Source organism: Hirundo rustica, chromosome 7, assembly GCF_015227805.2.
Source record: "Hirundo rustica isolate bHirRus1 chromosome 7, bHirRus1.pri.v3, whole genome shotgun sequence".
NCBI lineage: Eukaryota > Metazoa > Chordata > Aves > Passeriformes > Hirundinidae > Hirundo > Hirundo rustica.
In genome coordinates this window covers 15,897,201-15,917,610 of record NC_053456.1, presented here as the reverse complement: position 1 = coordinate 15,917,610, position 20,410 = coordinate 15,897,201, and the positions used below count along the sequence as shown (strand labels likewise).

General features: G+C 61.8%; 2 protein-coding genes across 2 annotated transcripts; one reads left to right on the top strand and one right to left on the bottom strand.

Annotated features, from left to right (window-relative positions):
* Positions 1 to 312: 312 nt before the first annotated feature.
* On the bottom strand, positions 313 to 2,807 carry INHA (inhibin subunit alpha). Its single transcript, XM_040070162.2, has 2 exons — positions 2,514 to 2,807; positions 313 to 1,615 (listed from the first exon to the last, which is right to left on the bottom strand). The coding sequence occupies exons 1-2, from the start codon at positions 2,770 to 2,772 to the stop codon at positions 882 to 884; spliced, it is 993 nt and encodes a 330-aa protein (XP_039926096.2). The 5' UTR covers positions 2,773 to 2,807; the 3' UTR covers positions 313 to 881.
* A 1,390-nt stretch (positions 2,808 to 4,197) lies between these two features.
* OBSL1 (obscurin like cytoskeletal adaptor 1) lies at positions 4,198 to 20,296 on the top strand. The gene is made up of 26 exons (XM_040070078.2): positions 4,198 to 4,259; positions 5,433 to 6,531; positions 7,293 to 7,562; positions 7,772 to 8,032; positions 8,199 to 8,504; positions 8,589 to 8,867; positions 8,964 to 9,239; positions 9,368 to 9,640; positions 12,067 to 12,339; positions 13,071 to 13,343; positions 13,637 to 13,912; positions 14,053 to 14,328; positions 14,418 to 14,693; positions 14,955 to 15,236; positions 15,943 to 16,218; positions 16,356 to 16,631; positions 16,716 to 16,982; positions 17,133 to 17,402; positions 17,485 to 17,751; positions 17,993 to 18,259; positions 18,633 to 18,745; positions 18,893 to 19,046; positions 19,147 to 19,308; positions 19,460 to 19,564; positions 19,693 to 19,959; positions 20,202 to 20,296. The coding sequence occupies exons 2-26, from the start codon at positions 5,493 to 5,495 to the stop codon at positions 20,207 to 20,209; spliced, it is 6,792 nt and encodes a 2,263-aa protein (XP_039926012.1). The 5' UTR covers positions 4,198 to 4,259; positions 5,433 to 5,492; the 3' UTR covers positions 20,210 to 20,296.
* The last annotated feature ends 114 nt before the right edge of the window (positions 20,297 to 20,410 follow it).

Sequence of the window (20,410 nt, the reverse complement as noted above, 5' to 3'; positions counted from 1 at the left end):
CACCGTCCCCATGTCTCCACAGCCCTCTGCTGCCCCCGTCCCTGCACAACCTGTTGTCCGGAGCAGAAGGGATGTTGCTCTGCTCTGCACTCCGCTACCTGGGGCAGGATCAAACCCAGCCACACTGCTCCCATTTTGGCCAGCATACTCCAGTCTCCTCTCTGGTACCCCAAATCAGATGGATGCCTCTAACAGTATTTGCCCATCCCCTCGTTTCTCCATCTGGAAGCCCCCAGGGAGGTCATATCCCACTGCATAACCGCATGCCACCTCCGTGGCTGCCTCTGATGGAAGCTGGCATTTCCAGGCTGCTTTAGTAAAGGGAACAGGTTTATTTCACTCATCCCATTAAACTTTCCAACAAGCTGTGCTGCTGGGAGAGGGCTCACTTGTGGTGCCATGTTTGCTGCCAGCCCTGCCAACAGTGCATTGCCAGCCCTGCCACCTGGTGTGGGCTCACCCAGGCACATCCTGATTCTGTTGCCACAGCCTGGCCCTGCCTGGACCACGGGGCAAGCTGTTGAACTCTACAGCAGGAGCAAGACACCAATCTTTGTAGGGGCACAGAATTGCAGGAGGGAATCAGGTGGGGAGAGATGAGGGCTAGTCTGGTTGCAGACAGCAGCCTGGCTTTGGCAGGGCAGTGATGCCTTTGCCGTAGGCTGTGCCTATGCCTGCCCCGCCATGCCCTGATTTGCTCTGAGCTGGGACTGGCCCTAGGGCAAGTCTGGCAGTGCGATGGTACTGGGCCAGCCCAAAAATCTGGCTTGTGCAGGGAAGGGTGGTACAGCCAAACTGCCCCATCCCAGTGGCCAGGGTTCCACTGGGAAAGCAACTCCTCCTGGGTGGGATCACGGTCCGGGGCCGGGCTGCAGGATGCCCTAGACGCAGGTGCAGTCCTGGGCCAGAATGTTGGGCACCGTCTCGTACTTGAAGGAGTACCCGCCATCGGAGGTGGTGCGGACGCGCAGGGAGCGCATGGTGCCGGGCAGGGCAGCGCAGCAGAGCTGCACACCCAGCCGGTGGCTCAGCCCGTGGCCTGCGGCGCAACTCCCGTGGCAGTAGTGGAAAACGAAGCTGCTGGGATGCACGATCCACTTGTCCCAGCCCAGCTCCTCGAAGGAGATGTTGAGGGAAGCCCGGCGGCAGTTGGTGTGGGCAGCCAGCTCCTCAGATGGACGCTGCAGCAGGCTCAGGGCGGCTGGGGACCAGGGCATGGCAGAGCGACGAGCCCTCTCGCTGCCCTTGGCCCGGGTGGTGGCCACCAGGAAGGGCATCTTGTCCCCCTCGGGCAGGCAGGGGCAGCCAGGGCAGCGCACCAGGAGCACAAAGAGCGGCTGCGAGAGCTGGGGCAGCAGCTGTGGGGCCAAGTGAAACACTGTCCAGTGCTCGGGTGTCCGCTCCACCATGGCTGTCACTGGCACCCGCCCCTGAGGCGACAGGGCCAGCACGTCAGGTGTTGAGTGGTTGGGGGCGGCCGAGGGGCCAGTGTAAAACCAGAGCTGAGCAGAAGTCACCACACGGCTCAGGGTGTGTGCTGAGGGCTGGAAGAGGTAGGTGAAAATCCCTTCTTCCTCCAGCAGCTTGTCTGGCTGCGTGGGCTCGCAGGGCACATCTGTGGTGGGGAAAAGATGATCAGGGTGTGCACAAACCTGGGGAGAATCCCCAGTGCCAGATGGAAAATGGGATGTTGCAGAGGTCCCTGGAGTGCTGGTAAGGCACCTGGCTGCTGGCGTAGGCTGTGGCAGGGTGCAGGGGAGCTGATGTCTAGTGCTGTGCAGCAGCTTCTGTGCTGTGCCCCACAGCTGATGCCTGCTATGCCCTGGGCTGGTCCATTACTGTCACCCCTGCCCCGCAGGATCCTGCCCCATAGCTGGTTATCTTGCCCCTTTCCTCCAGAGTCCATATCATGCCCTGTCCCCCAGCATTCAGCCCCATAGCTGGTCATCCTGTCCCCTTCTCCCGTCCTCTGCATCCTGACCATCTCCCTAGTATCCTGGCCCATCTCCCAGTCCTGTCCCATAGTTGGTCATCCTGCCCCCTTTCCCCCAGCAGGCACATCCTATCCCATGCCCCAGCATTCTGCCCCATCTGCTGCTGTCGTGCTTTACAGCTGGTCATCCTGCCCCATCCTTCAGCATCCTGCCCTGTCCCTTAGTATCCCAACCCACTTTCCAGTATCATGTCCCATTCCCTAGCATCCCACCCTATTCCACCCTGCTCCTCAGTGCTCCCCATGTCTCAGCATCCTGCCTGGCCAGCTGTTTCCCAGCCTCCCAGCACCCTCTTGTGCTGCCAGTCCCTCTGCTCTGTCTGTGCTGAGGTGCCGTTCCTTTCCATCTCCCAGCTCTCCACCAAATCTCACTCATGCTCGTGTCCCAGCCTGGCATACCTTCTTCCCCTTCTTCCACAGACCACCACGTCAGCCTCTCCATCCTTCAGCATCTGCATTGCTCCAAACCCCCACCCTGCTTCACCCTTCTGCCCTCTCCATTTCATCAGGATGTTCTCACCTGTGGCAGGGAATAAGATCACCTGGGAGGTGTCCTCCAGCTCCTCTGGCTCCACATCGGCATTTTCAAGGACGTCTCTCCGGTGTACCCTCCTTGCTTCCATCTGCGGCTCCTCCTGGAGAAGGGGGGGACTCAGATGTTCCAGCACCCGAGCCCGCACCTTGGCCAGGATGAGCTGCCGGTCGGCACCGGCCCCGGTGCAGCTGGCCAGGGCGGCGGTGGGCAGCATGGCAGGCAGCAGGTGCAGGAGCAGCAGCATGACCGTGGGGCACGCAGCAGGGTGCTGGCTCGGGGGGCTCTGCCGCGGGCTTCTCTCTGCCAGCCCAACCCTTCTGCCCGCTGCGCTCCCCCCGGGGCAGGGTGGCATTGAGATCTATCTGACACTGACGCAAACGTCTGCTCGCCGTGAATATTATCTCTGAGCTGTGAAAGCGCTGAGACGTCTGGAATGCGAGGACTGCAAGGACAGCGTGGTCGGGGGGGGGGGGGCTGGTGCCCGGACAAGGGGGTGTGTGGGGGGGATGCTGCCGGGAGCAGGGGGTGCGTGGGGCTGGGGAGGCCGGGCTGTGGGCAGGGTGGTGCCAGGAACCGAAGCTGGCAGGGATGGAGGGGGTACCCTGGGTGAGCTTTGAAGCTGCCGATGATGGGTGCCCCCAGGGCATGGAGGAGTTGAAGGTCTAGAGCTTCTGGAGAGCTAGAAGGAAGTGGCAGCAGTTGCGCACAGCAGCGAAATCTGGGCAAGGACCTGGTGGGGATCAGAGCCCTGTGAAGCTCTGGCATGGGGGAGGCACTTTGCAGGTGGCAGTCCCCAGGGCAGACAAAATGTGCGAATGGGGCCTTGGAAAGGGAAAGCTGAGGGGCGGAGTGGTTGTGGCATCTCCATGACAGTCTGCTGATTGGCAAGGTCCAGAGTCATGAAACAGGAGGGATGGCAAAAGGTCCCCGCTCTACCTGGGGCTGGGGAAGGCTCGCCCAGCTTCAGGGGAAGAAGAACAGATGAGACAGAGCCAGGCCAGCTGCAGGCCCTGCCGCAGGTCCAGGAGAAGGATGTTAGGCTGCTGTTCGGGCTGTATAGCCATGGGCTGGCTCACAGGGTGGGAGTTGCAGGAGAGGCATAGGCTGTAAGGAGACCCAGTGCCCTTTCTCTACCGCTGCCTGAGGGGCAGTGCCAGGTGTTCCCTATGCATTAACCCTGCCTGCCCTGTGGATGGTGGGCCACCTGTGCAGCCTCTCTGTGCCTCCAGAAGCTCAGTGTCCTGCACATCCCATCCAATACAGCCTGGTGTCTCATGCAGCATCCTGTGCAGTACATCCTCCCCCATGCAGCATGTCCTGTGTGACATGTTCTGCAGTCTGCCTGCAGTCTGGGGTCCAGCTCAGTGTGCTGCACACCATGCACCCTGCACCGTGCACCCCGCGCCGTGCTCTCCGCAGGGCACGCTGTCTCTGGCTGCTGGCAGAGGCAGCACAGAGGCACAGCCAGGCCTGCAGCTCCCTAGCTCTCTGGGGTGGCTCCTGCTGGGCTGCTATACATAGGTAGGCCAGCCCAGCCTCGGCGAGGCGCTGAATGGAGCAGGCTCACTCTTATCAACCCCGCGTGTCATCAGAGGGTATTTTTGGGGACAGCAGCTGCAGGCATTTGTAACATTTGGTCCCTGCGCACTGACACCCAGAAGGGGAGCTGGGGGAAGCAGCAGGAGCTGGGTGCCGGCCCTGAGAGACACAGGGGAGAGGTGGCAGAGCAAGGTACTTGAGTGGGGCAGGGGACTGGGCTGGGGGGCTGCCTGGGGCAGGGTGACTGGGGAAGGGAGTGGTTGAAGGGTGCAATGGTGAGGCCGAACCATCAGAGCCGTCCGTTTGTGTCCAAAGGAGCTGCTGTGGGGTGGCCCACAGGTCAGGGGTGTGTGTGGATGGGGAGATGGCTCTGAATGGGTGCACTGTTCCGGGGGTAGGACTCTGGGAGGAGATGCTGGCTGCAGTCCCTGTCGCTCCTTGAGGACCAGCCCTCGCCTACCCTCCGGCTCATTCAAGAAGTATTTTTGTTTCCCTTCCCCCTGCCTGAGCAAGATGACCCTGCCCCAGTCCCAGCCGTGGCGCCGGCAGAGGCTGGGGTGCACTCAGCAGAGGGGCGGCACAGAGCACCTGTCCTGCTCCTGTCCCTGATGGTGGGCACGGTTACCCACAAAGCCAGGGATGGAGGCAGTGCCCCCCAAAAGCAAGACCCACCTCCCCGGCTCTCATTCTGCCCCTGGGGCTGATGATTTCCAGCTATGGTTTTGAGTGCACAAGGGCTGGATCCAGCCTGTGGGACTACTCTCTGGAAGGGGACCCCTTCCCCAGGGCCCCACTTTGCCCCAGGGCACGGCCCTGTGGGGCGGCTGCCCGGCACAGGGGGTCCCCTTCCCACCCAAGGCTGGGAGGAAATCCCAGTCCGGGTCCAGCCGGGGCCCCGCGCCCGTGACAGCCCCGTGTCAGCACCTGCCCGCTGAGCCGGCCCAGATGCTGCAGGAATGCGGCTCTGCCACCACCCGATACTGCAGGAATGTGAATGCCCGGTGGGTGGGGAAGGGGCGGGCGGGGGCCTCTGCTGTCCCCCAGCCCCAGTATCCAACAAGCAGCTGCCCGTGCTCCCTGTCTAGGCAAGGGTCCGCCCGTCTCTGGAAGCGGAGTCCCCTCTGCAAGTGTCTCAGCCTCCGGGGGTGCAAAGAGCCACCTTTTGTCACTACTCCTATTGCCTTAGGCTGGGAAATGGATGACTTGGTGACACGGGGCAAATCAAGGGGGGCTGTGCTGCTCCAAATGAGGGTGATGCTCCTGAAGCAGGGTGTCCATGCTGGGGATTTTCCCTCCCAACTGGGGGCTTCACACTGGTCCATCTCTTTGATGACACCTGAGCCCCCACTCTGTACATCTCCCCAGGCTGATGGTCCCTACCTGCTGCTCCAGCCAGCTGCCTGCCGTGACCCTGGGGAGGTGGTGATGGAGGGGTTCAGGGGAGCCCCCAGGTTCCTGGCCTATCCACGTGCCTTCACGGTCCAAAGTGGCACCAATGTGGTCCTGAGCTGCCAGATCATGGGTGATCCCCAGCCAAGCGTCCTCTGGGAAAAGGACAAGAATACCATTGAGCCCTCAGGCCGTTTCCATATGGAGTCCAAAGGGGACCTGTACAGCCTGCTGGTGTCCTGTGCCACCCCCAAGGACAGCGGACTCTACGTCTGCAGGGCCAAGAATAGTGTTGGTGAGACTTACGCCGCCACAGCACTCAGGGTAGAGCCAGCGGAGCCCCGAGAGGAGGAAGGATGCTCCGGCAGTGCCGCACCTGCCTTCCTCATTGCCCCGTCGTCCATGCGGGTGTGCCGGGGGGAGGACGTGATGTTCACCTGCAGGGTGTCTGGGCAGCCCTGCCCGGTGCTGGAGTGGGAGAAGGATGGGCACAAGCTCTCCGACCTCTTTGAGAGCAGCCACTTTGCAGTGGGGCATAAAGCAGAGGACTGGCACTTCCTGAAGTTGTTCAGTGCCCGGCCCCAGGACGGGGGAGTGTACGTCTGCAGGGCACGCAGTGGCTCCCAGGAGGCCCTGGCTGCTGCTGTGCTCCTGGTGGAGCCCCAGACGCTGCTGGACAGGCTCCCCAATGGCTCCTCTGCTGATGGTCCTGAGGTACTGGCGGAGCGGCAGCGGTGGCGGCGGCACGCCGTGGGACGGCGCACCGGACCAGAGACCTGGGTGCCCAATGGCACAGTGCCAGCCAGGATGCCAGGGGCCAAGGCATTTGCCGTGAGCGCAGGGAAGCACGCCAAGTTTCGCTGTTGTGTTACTGGCAAGCCCAAGCCAGAGATTATCTGGCAGAAAGATGGTGAGCCCCTCGCTCCCGGCCGCAGGCATCTCATCTACGAGGACCGGGAGGGATACTTCATCCTCAAGGTGCTGTACTGCAAACCCCAGGACCAGGGGCTGTACATGTGCACCGCTTCCAACACTGCTGGCCAGACCCTCAGTGCAGTGCAGCTCCAGGTGAAAGGTAGGAACATGTTCCAGGAGTGTCAGAGGAGGTCGGGCTCTGGGGGGCTCAGGGAATTTTGACTGGCAGGGGTGTGTCCGTGTGGGAGCCCAGCATCTCTGGGCACTTTCCTGCCCTGTGGAGCCAGGGTCACCCGAGGCTCCTCAAGACAGAGCTGTGGCCTGGAAGCAGGGGATGCTGGCTCCTCCAGGAGCTGTGTCCTGCTCCATGTCTCTCTCTCTTTGCAAACAGAGGGGTGGCTTCTTGGGATGGCTGTGAGTGTCCAGCCACAAACAGGGAAGGGGGACAGTGCCTTGGTGACAAATTCCCCTGGAAGTGCTGAGGGATTTTGGCAGGCAGCCCTGCAGGGCACGGCTCCAAGAGTCTGCTCTGGCAGCAGCCCAATTCCCCCCAAGCCATCCAGCCAGCTGGGGACAGCCCATGGCTGGGGTCACCCAGTAACTGGTGCAGCCCCTGTCTACACCCCACTGCTCCCCTCCACTGAGATGCCTGCCGCAGCATGCAGGCTTCCATGCTCCTGCCTCTCTCAAAACAGCTGAGGCACTGGGGGCATCCCTGCCCCTGCCCAGGCCGTGCCCTGGTTCTCCCTGCTCTGGGGGATGTGCTTGTCAGGGCAGCGTCTGTCTCACACAAGCCAATGGAGAGGGCTAAGGAGGGCCAAGGGTCTGGTGCTCTTTGTGAGCTGGGAACACCTTGAGTGAAGAGCTGACAGGAAGCGCTGTACCCCACACGCCCTAAGCTCCTGTCTCTTCCCATGGCAGAGCACCGGCTGCGGTTCCAGGTGCAGCTGGCAGACGTGGAGGTAGCAGAGCGGGAGGATGCAGTGTTGGAGTGCCAGGTGCCATTGGAGACCATCCCCACCTCCTGGTACCTGGAGGACAGGGAGCTGCAGCCCAGTCACAAGTATGTGATGGAGGAGCAAGGGGTGGTGCGGCGCCTGACCATCCGCGATGCCCGCATCGATGACGATGGCATCTACCTCTGCCAAATGAAGGACAAAGGGCGCAGCATCGCCGAGGTCTCTGTCCGAGGTGGGGGTCAGGTCTCTGGCAGCACAGCTTTGCCTTCGTATTCCCCTCCTCGCCTCCCCACTGCCCCCTGCATTTGCCTTCCCTCCATTTGGCTGGTGCCTACTGCTGCCCCGTCTCAGCTTCCTCCTCCTCCTCCTCCTCTCCCACCTCAAAGAGCCCATCCTGTTCCCCAGCATCCCTCCCTGGCCCTGATATATCTCTTCCCATAGGGGTGATTGTGAAGCGGCTGCCACGGAAGCTGGATGTGATGGAGGGGGAGAATGCGGTTTTCTGTGTGGAGACTCGGGATGTGGTAGAGGGGAGCTGCTGGAGCCGGGACGGGCTACAGCTGCGGGAGTCACCCCGTACCGTGCTTAAGAGCTTCAGCAGGACACACCTCCTGGTGCTGGTGCATGTCACCCGCCAGGACGCGGGCATCATCTCCTTCGCTGTCGGGGAGTCGCAGACATCCTCCCAGCTCCGAGTCAAGTGTAAGCTCCAGGCTTGAAGGGCTCCTGTGTCCTCCCTCCTGCCTGTTCATGGGGGGTGATAGAGAAGGGGAGATGGAGTAGTAACCCAGTATGCTGTGGGTGTGATGCTGCAATGTGTGAGCCTCGCTGCCGTCCCCAAGCAGGCAACCTGGGCTGTGACTTGCAGGTGTGAAGCACGACCCTCCGAGTGCACCAGTGGCAGCTGAGATGAGCGTGGTGGAGAGCAACACGGCTCTGCTGACTTGGTGTCCCGCGCCTGACTCCCACCTCCGCCCCGCCAGCCACTACCTGCTGGAACGTCGGGAGGCGGTGGGAGGGGAGTGGGTGCAGTGCCTCGCCACTGACCTGCCCAGCTGCGTGCGGGTGCTGGGCGACAGCGTGCCTCGCGAGGCCGACTACTGCTTCCGCATCTCTGCCGCCAACAAGCACGGCAGGAGCAGCCCGGTGGAGTTCCCTGGATCCGTGCACCTTGGTGAGGAGACAGGCAAATGCTGGGGTGCCGTGCCACAGGGTGCTGGTAGCCAGTGTCACTGGGCTAAGTCTGGCTGTGCTCCAGCCCCAGCAGCTCGTCTGGAGAGGGGTCTGCAGGACACGTGGGTGAGGGATGGTGAGGATGCACAGTTCTCCCTGGAGCTGTCAGCCGCGGTGCATGGATCCTGGTTCCTCAATGGTGCCAGGCTGAGTGAGGAGGAGGATGCAGGTGGCCGGTGCAGTATACAGCGCTGCGGGATGGAGCACTCGCTGCTGATCCGAGGAGCACGACTGGCTGACAGTGGGGCCCAGGTCACCTTCGTGTCCGGTGGTGTGCGGGACTCAGCTATCCTGCACGTGCAAGGTGATCAGGGCACTCACCATGGGGTACTACCAGGGCCCCAGCAGCAGGGGTTGTCAAGCTGGAGGATGCTTCTCACCGCTCCTCAATGTCTCTCAGCCCCACAGGTCCACATTGCCCCAGTGTCTGAGGCCGAACGGCTTCGGAAAGTGCCAGCAGGGATGCCCGTGCTGCTGGAATGCCAGGTGTCCTCCGCGGATGCCCCTGTCTCCTGGCTGAAGGATGGCCAGGCCTTGCCTCTGGATGACGTTATCGCAGTGCAGGCAGAAGGCTGCGTGCGGAGGCTGCTCCTCCGCTCGGCGTGTCCCTCAGACACTGGTGTGTACACCTGTGATGCTGGGGATGATGCCGTGAGCTTTGTGGTGACCGTGACCGGTGAGCTGGGGACTGTGTGTGGGAGCCTGGCCCCTACCTCCTGATGGTGTTCCTGTCCTGCTTCTTGCCCCCATCATGGGGCTGAAAGCTGCAGCCAGTCATGCTGAGGCCCACATTATCCCTGGCAGAGGTGCCGGTGAGGATCATCAGCTCCAATGAGGAAGGCCCCCACAGCTACGTGGCCAGGCAGCGTGTGGAGCTGTGGTGCCAGCTGTCCCGCCCAGCAGCCTCAGTGCGCTGGTACAAGGATGGAGAGGAGGTGGAGGTGGGCAAGAGCCTGGTGCTGGAGCAGGAGGGGCCACGGTGCAAACTGGTGCTGCCCTGCGCTCAGACACAGGACACAGGGGAGTTCGTCTGCGATGCTGGTGGGGACTCTGCCTTCTACACCATCACTGTGGCAGGTGAGTGTGATGCAGGAGGGCTGGTAGGGTCTTGGGGGCTTTCTTTGCCAGCGCAGGATGCCACAACACGTGTGCTGCTGTCACTCTTGCTGTCACTTGTGCGATGGGATACTTGTCAGACGTGCTCTTGCCTGGTGCTCCCCAGCAGTTTGGTTGGTTGTTCAGCTGGGGTCCTTGCGGCACTCGGACGAGCTGCCATAGGAGACAGCTCACTCTGCCTGTCCAAAATAGTAGAGCACATGAGAGCATCCAACACCTGCACACTAGGGTGTTTGGCAGACCCCTGCCATAGCTAGTACCCAAGTCCTCCTCCAAGATCCTAAAAATAGTGGGCCCGGCACCTGGCATGGGGTGACTCATGGCTGGTCATTGCTCCCTCTAATGGACAGCGTTAATTGCTGACCTGAAAATTAGCAGTTGCCTGGAGACAGATGGCTGGGTGGTGTTTGCTGGGTGGGAGCAGGACTCAGCATCCTGTGGCGGCTGCCCCGGCTGTGGAATGGTTGCTGCATCACCGGCTGGCAGAGGATAATGAAAGCTGAAAGTAAATGAAAGGTTTTCCCTTGCTGGCCCCAAAATCCACATCCCAAAACCACAGGAAGGCAACCAGAGGCAGAGCTAAAGCCCAGTTGAAATGTGGTGTGACCGCAGTGGTAAAGCCTCAGTGTGGTGTTAACACATGGCAAAGGGCCAAAGTTGATGGCCAAGGACATAGGAATGAAGATAGGATGAGTGATAAGAGATGCTGAAGAGTCAGTGGAGTGGTGACTGCTGGGAGGGGGAGGAAGGGAGGGGGTTTAGTGAGATAAAGGTAAAATTGCCAGGGGGAAGGACAGGCAGCATGGACCTTCAGGCAGAGGCAGAAGTCATGTGCTGTGTGGGAGTGTGGGGCATAGAAAGCTCTGCTTCCCTGAAGTGGGAGAGAGAACACCATCTGCTGAAGCTCAGCCTTTTGGCTGAGCAGCTTTGCATGACTTTGACAGAAGGGTCTTAAGGGAGGCTGTCTTGGTTCAATCTGGATTTGGACATCAATGTCATCGGCAGGGCTGGGGGTGGGTGCCTGGAGGCTCAGGCTGACACCTCTCTGGCACAAGTGCCAGGCTTGCTGCTGCAGTCGAGCACTGCTGCGGCACGCTTGGGTTTCCCTGAGGCATCTCAGCTATCTGCCATAGGGCTATTGTGGCACGGAGCCTGCCTGCCTCAAGCTCGGCCGTCCCCACGCACCTCTGGGATTTCCGGCAGCTGTTGAGCACCGGAGGTCCCCCAGAACTAGCGAGAGGCTGAGGGCAGAGCGATGTTGCTCGCTGAGGGCTGGCACATTATCCCCGCACTTCAGCGCTCAACATCTCCTGCTGCGCTTCAGCAATGCGATTGCTGTCAGCGGGCCCAGGGAGAGGGGCAGCCGCCGGGCGTTTGATCAGGGAGCGGGGCGGATGCAGGCTCAGCGTGCGGCAGGTTAATCGCTGCAAACTGGCGCCGCGCCATTCCCGCGCGCTGCGGGGCAGCGGTGCGCTGCTGGGCCTGGGCATCACGGCCGGGAGCTGTCTGGGAAGCTTCCACCCTGATGCCCAGCATGGAGCAGCTGCGGGCTGTGAGAAGGGCAGGTTGCTGCCCGTGCACCATTGTGCCCCAGAGCTGGCTGTGCCTTGTGCCTGCGTGGAGCCATGGGCTTGAGGAGCACCCATGGCAGAGTCCAGGCCAGCTGGCTGTGGGTGGCACCCTGGACCTCTCCCAGGAGAGAGAAGTCGCCTATAATTTGTACTGGGAGCCTTCTGTCTTTAGAGCTCTGCCTCAATTCAGAGGGGTGATGTGAGCAGCGGCACACATTTTATGTAACAAATTAATGGTGATTTTAGTGATGACTGCAATCTGGAATCGGGTCCTGGGTCCTGGTGAGCTGGAGGGATGGGGCTGCTGGCTGCAAGGAAACCACATACCTGTGCCACAGTATAAGCAAATGCCAAGGCTGAGCCATGACAGAAGCACCAGCTGGCACCTGGTGGCCTCTGGAATAGGGAGATAGGCAGAGGGGAGGGCAACCCCTGGAAGAGCAGCTGCAGGGGCTGGTGCTGGCACCACCGATAGTGGTTATCAAGGCTGGAGCTTGCCTATGTGCATCCTCCCTCCACAACCTTCAGCCCCACCACAAGGCAAAGGAAGGCAGGTACGATGGGAGCAAGGGCGCAGCAGCAATTTACAGCCAGTTCAAAGCCTGGTGCTCCTCCTGGTTGTAATGTGCGAGGGGAAGAGGGAGACCCAGGCACAATGGTCCAGAGGCTTGTACTATGTAGGATGTGGATGATGTGGCGCCTTCCAGCCTTAAAGCCAACAAGCAGTGAAGTCATCGCTCCACACAGGGCTGTGACTGCCACCATCACTGGCTCTGGTATTTATGTCCTGCTGAGCCCCATGTCTCTCTGTGACAGAGGAGCCGGTGAGGATCATCAGCTCCAACGAAGGGGCCTCCCACACCTATGTGGCCGGACAGTGTGTGGAGCTGTGGTGCCAGCTGTCCCGCCCGGCAGCCCCAGTGCACTGGTACAAGGACGGGGAGGAGGTGGAGGCAGGTGAGAGCCTGGTGCTGGAGCAGGAGGAGCTGCAGTGCCGGCTGGTGCTGCCCTGTGCCCGCCCACAGGACACAGGGGAGTTCGTCTGTGATGCTGGTGGGGACTCTGTCTTCTACACAGTCACTGTGGCAGGTGGGTGCAACAGACACGTACATCCCTCTCCCCCTTCTCCCTCTGCCCCAGCTCCTTGCTCACACTGTGGCTTCAGCACCTCAGCTGCTTCTCACCTTCTTGGGAGAAGTTCCTTGCCCATGGCCCTGGGTTGGAAGGGGATGTAGGCAGGAACACACAAGCTGGTCTGTCTCCCTCCAGAGCCCTGTGTCACACTGCCCCCCTACACCCCCGAGGCCCAAGCAGTGCCTGCCTCTGGGTGATGCCACCTCACACTCCAGCCCTGCCGTTCCCTCAGTTTGCAGCTACCAGCACTGCAGGGCTGGGATATCCACAGCTGCTGCCCCCAGGATAGGTAGGATGGGAGGCCAAGTGACATGAGGTCTTGGTCCTCTCAGCTCTGAAGGTCTGCCTCACCCCAGTGTTGGAGGGACAGCAGCTCCAGGAGGTGGTAGCAGGGCTGCCCTGGGTGTTGGAGTGCCAGGTGTCCCTTCCAGATGCCCCTGTCCACGGACTGAAGGACGGTGAGGCCGTGGTCCCAACACAGGTCCTGACCATCTGCTCAGAGGGATGCTCACAGAGGCTGCACATTGCTGCAGCTGCACTGTCCAACTCAGGGGTGTAACCGTGCCATGCCAGCAACAATGCTGCCAGCTTCAGGGTGACCGTGAGCAGTGAGCTGCCCAGGAGATTCCTGTCCTCACATGGGGCTCACCCAGCACTCTGCCTGAGCCCTGCCATGTCCCCTGCAGAGGTACCAGTGAGAATCGTCTGTTCCAACAAGGAGGCCCTTCACTCCTACGTGGTCGGGCAGCGCGTGGAGCTGTGGTGCCAGCTGTCCCACCCGGTGTCCCCGGTGCGCTGGTACAAGGACGGTGAAGAAGTGGAGATGGGCGAGAGCCTGGTGCTGGAGCAGGAAGGGCTGCAGTACCGGCTGGTGCTGCCCTGTGCCCGGGTGCAGGACACAGGGGAGTTCATCTGCAGTGCCAGAGATGCATCTGTCTCCTACTCCATCTTGGTGGCAGGTTGGTGGCACAGCAGGGACAGCCTGTAAAGGGCAGCACTGTGCCAGCTCTGTGCTCTGGGATCCCTAGCCCTTCTGCCTGCCCTCAGCATTGTGGAGGAGGGTGTGCAGTTTCATCTCTATGCCCACTGCCCCTGCCCCTGAGCAGCTCCGACCTCTTTGCACCGGGGTGAGAGGATGTAGCTTCCATACAGCCCCATGGGGACAGGGACACAGGCGACAGTAAACAGACACAGCAGAGCCGGAAGCAGTGCGGTGAGCAGGTCTCACACCCTTCCTCCACATCCCCAACAGAGCCACCAGTGAGGATCCTGCAGCCTCCACAGCGATCACTGGAGCTGCTGGTTCAGGCACCAGGGCGTGTGGAACTGCGGTGCGAGCTCTCTGTCCCAGATGCTCCGGTGCACTGGTTCAAGGACGGGTTGGAGGTGGACGAGACTGATAACCTGCTGCTGCTGGTAGAGGGGGCCTGGCGCTGTCTCTTCATCCCCAAGAGCAGTGCAGAGGATGCAGGCGAGTACATCTGTGAGACCAAGGATGAGGCTGTCTCCTTCGACGTCAAGGTGTCAGGTCAGTGGAGGTGCTGATGTGGTTCTGGCCCATCCACTGGGCCACCCAGCACAGTGCTCACCTGGGGCTGGCAGCAGAGGAGTGCCCAGGGCTGCGTTGTCCCCTCGCTGCTTTGTATCACAGACATGCCATACCTGCAGAGCCTCCGGTGAGGATCCTGCAGCCCTGCAGACCTGTCCCTGTCATGACGGTGTCCCCGGGGGAGACGGTGACACTGTGCTGTGAGCTGTCCCGTGCGGATGCACCCGTGTGCTGGGCAAAGGAGGGTGTCAGGCTCGAGGCTGGGGGCAGCCTGGTCCTGGAGGAGGAAGGTGCCAATCGCCGGCTGCTCATCCCTGCTGCCCAAGCTGAGCACTCTGGAAAATACACCTGTGCCACCACCAATGACACACTGACTTTCACCATCCAAGTGTTGGGTGAGCATGAGGCTGGGGAAGAGCGTGGTATGGAGTGCTGGGCACACAAACCCCAGAGACCTCAGCTCTGTTGGTGCCGGATGCTGCAGATCCGCTGGTCAGGATCCTGGAGAAGGATGTCCTGCTGACCCACCGGCACTGCCAGGCCATGGAGGACCTGGTGCTGGAGGTGCACCTCTCACACACCCATGGGGAGGTGAAGTGGTACAAGGACGGGGAGAAGCTGCAGGACACGGGGCACGTGCGGCTGGAGGAGGACGGGGTGCGCCGATCCCTCATGATCCTGGGCGCCACAGACAAGGATGCTGGGGAATATCTCTGTGACACCGGTGATGACAGTATTTTCTTCTTCGTCACTGTAGAAGGTGAGCATCCCTGGTGGGGATGGCCATGGGGAGAGGTCTGAGGTGGGTCTGTGGCTGCTGTCAGAGAGGTGTGAGGGTGGGCTGGGTGGCAAGTGAGCACAAGAAGACTGGCAGGGGGCACATGGGGAGTGGGCTGCACCTGTGTGGTGGCCCTGTGGAAAACCCTGTGCTGCTCAGCTGCAGCCAGAGGAGTCTCGGCAGGGCCCGGCCATTGAGATACCCAGCACAGGCTGCTTTTGTGGTGATGGCCCATCTCTCCAGTCCCAGAGCCACCGGTGACTATCGTGGGCAGCGCGGGCACCGTGGTACATCACTGCCTGGTGGCCGGGGAAGACCTGGTGTTGGCTTGTGAGCTCTCCCGGCCCGACGCCACAGTGCGCTGGCTCCGGAATGGCCAGGAGGTGCATCCGGATGAACGTGTGCAGGTTGAGGCCCGTGGGGTGCTGCGACAGCTCATCATCAATGGGGCACAGCCCAGTGACACAGGATGCTACATCTGTGACGCTGCCAGCGACCGCATGGTGACAAATGTGGAGGTGTCAGGTGGGCTGGCTCAGAACCCCAGGGATCCCCAGAATGGTGGGATCATGCCAGACCTGGACAAGGGGAGGGGAAGCCTCTGTGACCCTGCTGATGCAGAGGCCAGGGTGGCAGTGTGGCAGGGAAGGGTGGGAGCCCCGTCCCCAAGTATACAGGAGCCGTTGGCTAGAAAGACACATGTCAGGGTCGTGGCGAGACATGTCTCTGCTGCCTCCCCCAGCCAGGGGCTGTTTAAATTTAGCCTTGGCTGGCTCCCAGGCGCCGCTCCTCCTGCTTCAGCTGCCAAGGGCTGAGCTCAGCCTGGACCCTTATCAGTTGGAGATGGAGGGCTGTGCAGGGTGGGAGGGGGCCTGCTGCATGCGGGTGCCCTGGCTCCCCAGCAAGGTGTTTTGGATGGGGGGCACAATGAAATTAATGGTCTCAACATGGCAGCTGTGCTGCCTGTACAGGGAGTGATGTGGTAGTGATGGGTTCTGCTGCTGTCCCTTCCCTGAGTGAAACCCTGAGCTACCAGACCCGTCCAGCCTGCATGCCTGCCCCTCTGGGACCCCTGTCTGGTCTCACCATGACCCCCAGCCAGCCCCACAGTCCTTCTGCCTCACGGTGACTCACTGAGGGGTCACCTCTCCGCTTGCAGTAGTCCTGTCCCTGCATTGCCCTAGAGGGTGGGGACATCCCTGAACCCTGCCTTGTCCCCTGTGCCCCTCAGCCCGGCCTGTGTGCATTGTCAACAAGGAGGAGGCGCAGAGCCCGCTGGAGGTGCAGGAGGGGGACAGTGTCACCCTGGTGGCTCGGCTGTCCCCGGAGACAGCGGCAGTGCAGTGGCAGAAGGACGGACGGACGCTGTGCTCAGGTGGGCGGCTGCTGGTGTGCAGCGAGGGTCCCGTGCGCAGCCTCACCATCAAGCAAGCAGAGCTGGGTGATGGTGGCATCTTCCTCTGCGACGCCGGTGATGATGAGGCGCATTTCACACTGCATGTGAAAGGTGAGCCCGGAGGTGTCCCTCCGCCACGCCACGGGCAGGAGCAGTCTCATCCTGCCTCACGCCGGGATGCTTTGTACCCCCATCGCACGCCGGTAGCACCGGCAGGGCCACAGCTGAGCCCAGTGCTCGTCCGGCAGAGGCACCCGTGCTGTTCGTGAACAAACGAGAGGAGCAGGAGAAGCTGCTGGTGCTGGAGGGCGGCAGTGCCGTGCTCTCTGCCATCGTCTCCTCGGAGCGATCCGATGTCACCTGGCTGGGCCCGCAGCAGGCGGCGGTGGCCGGCGAGCGCTGCGAGCTGCGTCGGGATGGCCGCGTGCACAGCCTCATCCTCCACAATGTGGCCATGGAGGACGCTGGCACCTACACCTGCCTCTCACCCCACGACCAGATGCAGTTCGACGTGACCGTCCGAGGTGGGCGGCAGGGGGGCAGGGGGGTGCCCGGGGATCCCGCTGCATTGGCAGCGGGCGCTGATACGGGGGGGTTTGACTGCGCAGAGCTGCGGGTGAAGTTCCTGCGCGGGCTGTCGGACGTGCGAGCGCGGCAGGGCGAGCGGGTGGTGCTGTGGTGCGAGCTCTGCAAGGCGCGGGGCGACGTGGTGTGGCGGAAGGACGGGCGGGTGCTGGCGCCCGGCCCCCGCCGGCAGATGACGGCAGAGGGACGGGAGCGGTCGCTGGTGCTGAGCCGCGTGGAGCCCGGGGATGCCGGCGAGTACTGCTGCGAGTCCAACGACGACCAGACCCTGGCGACGCTGACGGTGCAGGGTGAGCCCAAGGCTTCCCCACCGCCTCAGGGACTCCTGTTCCGTGGGGGTGGTGGGGATGCTGGTACAATGATGTCAGGATTGCAGGGACGCTCAGCGTCTCTACGTGACAGGGGGTCCCTTATGCTGTGCCCTGACAACCCGGCTGTAGTCCCCAGGGTGGTGGAGATCATCATGGAGCTGCAGAGCCTGACAGTGCTGGAGGGGGAGGATGCCACCTTCAAGTGTCTGGTGTCCCCCGAAGATGTGGCTGTGACATGGCAGCTGAATGGCCAGCCCGTGGTCCCCAGTGAGCGTCTGCTGGTGACAGGGAGTGGGCTACGCCACAGCCTCACCCTCCGGCAGTGCCAGACAGGCGATGCAGGCACCGTGACAGTCAATGCCGAGGGGCTGGTGAGCACAGCTCGGCTGAATGTACAAGGTGAGGGGGAAGGAGAAGTCTGGGGCTCAGCCCAAGACACAGCCCTGGGGCCAGCTGCTGACTCAGCACACGGGCCATGCAGAGGCACAGGTGCTGTTCGTGCGGAAGCTGCAGGATGTGGTGGCAGAGGAGCAGGGAGACGTGTGCCTGGAGGTGGAGGTGAGCCACGAGGCTGCCGAGGTGCAGTGGCTGAAGCAGGGCATCCTCCTTCAGCCGGGCAGCAAGTACCTGCTGCAGGAGTCGGGGCGCCGGCGCACCCTCACCATCTGCTGCCTCGGCCCTGCTGACCGCGGCACCTACCGCTGCGAGAGCCTGCACGACCGCACGCAGGCCAAGCTCCACGTGGAGCGTGAGTACCGGGATGGGGATGGGGATGTGGACAGGGAGAGCACCCAATTGCTGCAATGGAAGCATGTGGGCAGAACTGGTACTTGGCTGGAGGGGGTGGTCAGAGAGGTGAGTGTGTAGGCAGGGGTGGGAGGCTGGTACAAACAGCTGGATTTAGACAATCACTTCAGCAAGCACAGGCTGGGAAGGCAGGGGCTCTCCTGTGGAGCAGACACCTACTCACAGAAATGGGTTTCTCACAGCCCGGAAGGTGTCGATCCGGACACCACTGACAGATGTGGAGACCTTTGAGAAGGAGACAGCCACCTTTCACCTGGAGCTGTCTCACCCTGGTGTGACCGGGGTCTGGACACGAGACGGCATCCGGGTGAAGCCCAGCAGTACGTGCCGGATCAGTGCCACAGGCTGCGGGCACAGCCTGACACTGGAGAGGCTCACACTGGAAGACTCGGGCACCGTCACCTTCACTGCTGACAATCTACGCTGCAGTGCCCACCTGCGTGTGCGGGGTATGGTCCCTGGGGCAGGCTGGGGGGTGTGTGGCACTGACGCTGTCTGACCTGCAGCTGTTCCGTACCAGGAGACACCAAGGCTGAGCTGGGCCACCCAGGGCATATGTGTCCCCCTGTCCTGGACAGGGTTGACAGTGTACTGGCAAGTGTCCCCCTGCACTCAGGGAGGAGATGTGAGCTGAGCAGTGGAGACACCCATCCAGGGTGTAGGTCCAGAGCCAGCTGGAACACCACTGATGAGTGCCTGCCCATGGGTAGTGCCACTCTCACCGCATGCTGAAATGCCCCACCCACAGCTACTCTTCCCTGCAGCCTCAAGTCCCTGCCTTTGTCCAACCAAGCCTTCTTGTCCTGTGTCCTGCCTCCTCAGAGCCTCCAGTCACTATGGTGAGGGTCCCACGAGACCTGGGGGTCCCAGAGACGGGAGTCGCCAGCTTTGAGTGTGAGCTGTCTCGCCCCAATGCAGAGGTGAAATGGTTCAAGGTGAGGGTTCGCCCTAATCCCCCCAAGGAGCACCTGGCCATGTGCTCCTCCTTGCTTTGTCCCCTAGCCGCTGCCCTCCCTGCCAGGGCTGCAGACAGAGCAGAGAGGCCAAAGCAGTGGCATGCTGCCCGTTTGCCATCCATGCAGGATGGACAGGAGCTGCGGCCGGGGCCCAACTGCCGCATCTACTCAGCGGGACGGCGCCGCATCCTGCAGCTGAACCGCTGCGAGCTGACCGACACTGGCAGCTACACCTGCGATGCAGGTGACTGCCAGGCCTCTGCCATGCTGCACGTCCAGGGTACGGTCACCCAACTCCCAGCAGTGTGCACACCCCTAAACCCTACGCTGCCTGCTCCCCTCATCCTTGGCTGCTCTGGGACCCTGTCCATTACCCGCAGAGCGCCAGATCCACATTGTGCAGGAGCTGCAGGACGTCCAGGTGCGGGAGGGTGACAACGCAGTCTTCACCTGCGAGGTGTCACATGGGGACGTGAAGGGCGAGTGGTTTCGGGACGGGGAGAAAATCAAGGTCACCAGCACAGTGAAGATACGGCAAGAAGGTGAGGGTGCAGGTGGTTGCATACCTAGTTTGGGGCTGGGATAGGGCAAATTCAAGCAAGGGAAGTTTGTGTAGACAAAGGGGGATCCCTGCACCCCTACTTACTATGGGTGCGCATTGCTGTCACCTTGAGCCAGCCTCTCCCTCCCCAGGAACCCGGCATTTCCTGCTGTTCTGTGGTGTGCGCCCTGAGGACAAGGGACTCATCCGCTTCACAGCCAGGACAGTCAACTCAGAGGCCAGTCTGGAGGTGGAAGGTAAGAGCGTGGGCTGAGAGATCTGGCTGGGCTCCAGCACCAGGGCTGGGATGTACCAGGTCAGCCTGCGGTGTCCCCGTGGAAGCCCGCTGACCCCATGATGCTGACGCCTCGCATACACCTACCAGCGCTGCCAATCCGCATCGTGAAGCCACTGCGGGACAAGACGGTGCTGGCGAGGCACAAGGCAACACTGGAGTGCACCGTGTCCCACGCCCGGGGCCGGGTGCGCTGGCTCCGTGGTGAAACTGAGATCTTTGCTGGTGACAAGTATGAGATCTGCAATCTGGACTGCTACCGCACACTCATCATTCACCACGTGGGCCCCGAGGATGAGGACTCGTACACCTGTGACGCCTTCGACGACCGCTCCACTGCCCGGCTCCTTGTGGAGGGTGAGTGGGCCCCTAGAGGGGCACCACTGCCGGCTGCCTGTGCTGATGTGCCTTGCGGTGAAGGGACACCAGAACCCATATCCCTGTCCCCCACTGCTTGCAAGAGTCTGAGCACTGGGCTGGAGGGAGCAGGTTGGATACAGGGACAGGGGTCTGTTCCTCCTTCTCTGGGATCCGCCTTTTGGGTGCCCCACCAGTTCTGGCAATGCCCCATCTTACTCTGACTCCCGTTGTTCCCACAGGGAGCTAGAAGCCAGGATGCAGTTCTCAGGGCCTGCAGGCAGACTGATGGATACCACTACTGCGAGATGGGGTCATGCTCCCCCTGGCATGGACAGACACAGACACCATCCCCAGCCTGCTCCAGCCTCAGGGCTCTGCATTAAACAGCATTCTTTTTCTGCCATGTCTTCTTCCAGACCAGGGAGCCGAGGTCCCATCAAGAGAAAAG

Bases quoted from the DNA above. Each gene is read 5' to 3' on its own strand.
- INHA (XM_040070162.2), bottom strand. From the start codon at position 2,772: ATGCTGCTGCTCCTGCACCTGCTGCCTGCCATGCTGCCCACCGCCGCC. The intron at 1,616-2,513 runs GTGAGAACATCC...TCCCCACCACAG, and splicing joins GATCTTATTCCCTGCCACAG to ATGTGCCCTGCGAGCCCACG.
- OBSL1 (XM_040070078.2), top strand. From the start codon at position 5,493: ATGGAGGGGTTCAGGGGAGCCCCCAGGTTCCTGGCCTATCCACGTGCC. The intron at 12,340-13,070 runs GTGGGTGCAACA...TGTCCCCTGCAG, and splicing joins CTACACAGTCACTGTGGCAG to AGGTACCAGTGAGAATCGTC. The intron at 18,746-18,892 runs GTGAGGGTTCGC...CCATCCATGCAG, and splicing joins CAGAGGTGAAATGGTTCAAG to GATGGACAGGAGCTGCGGCC.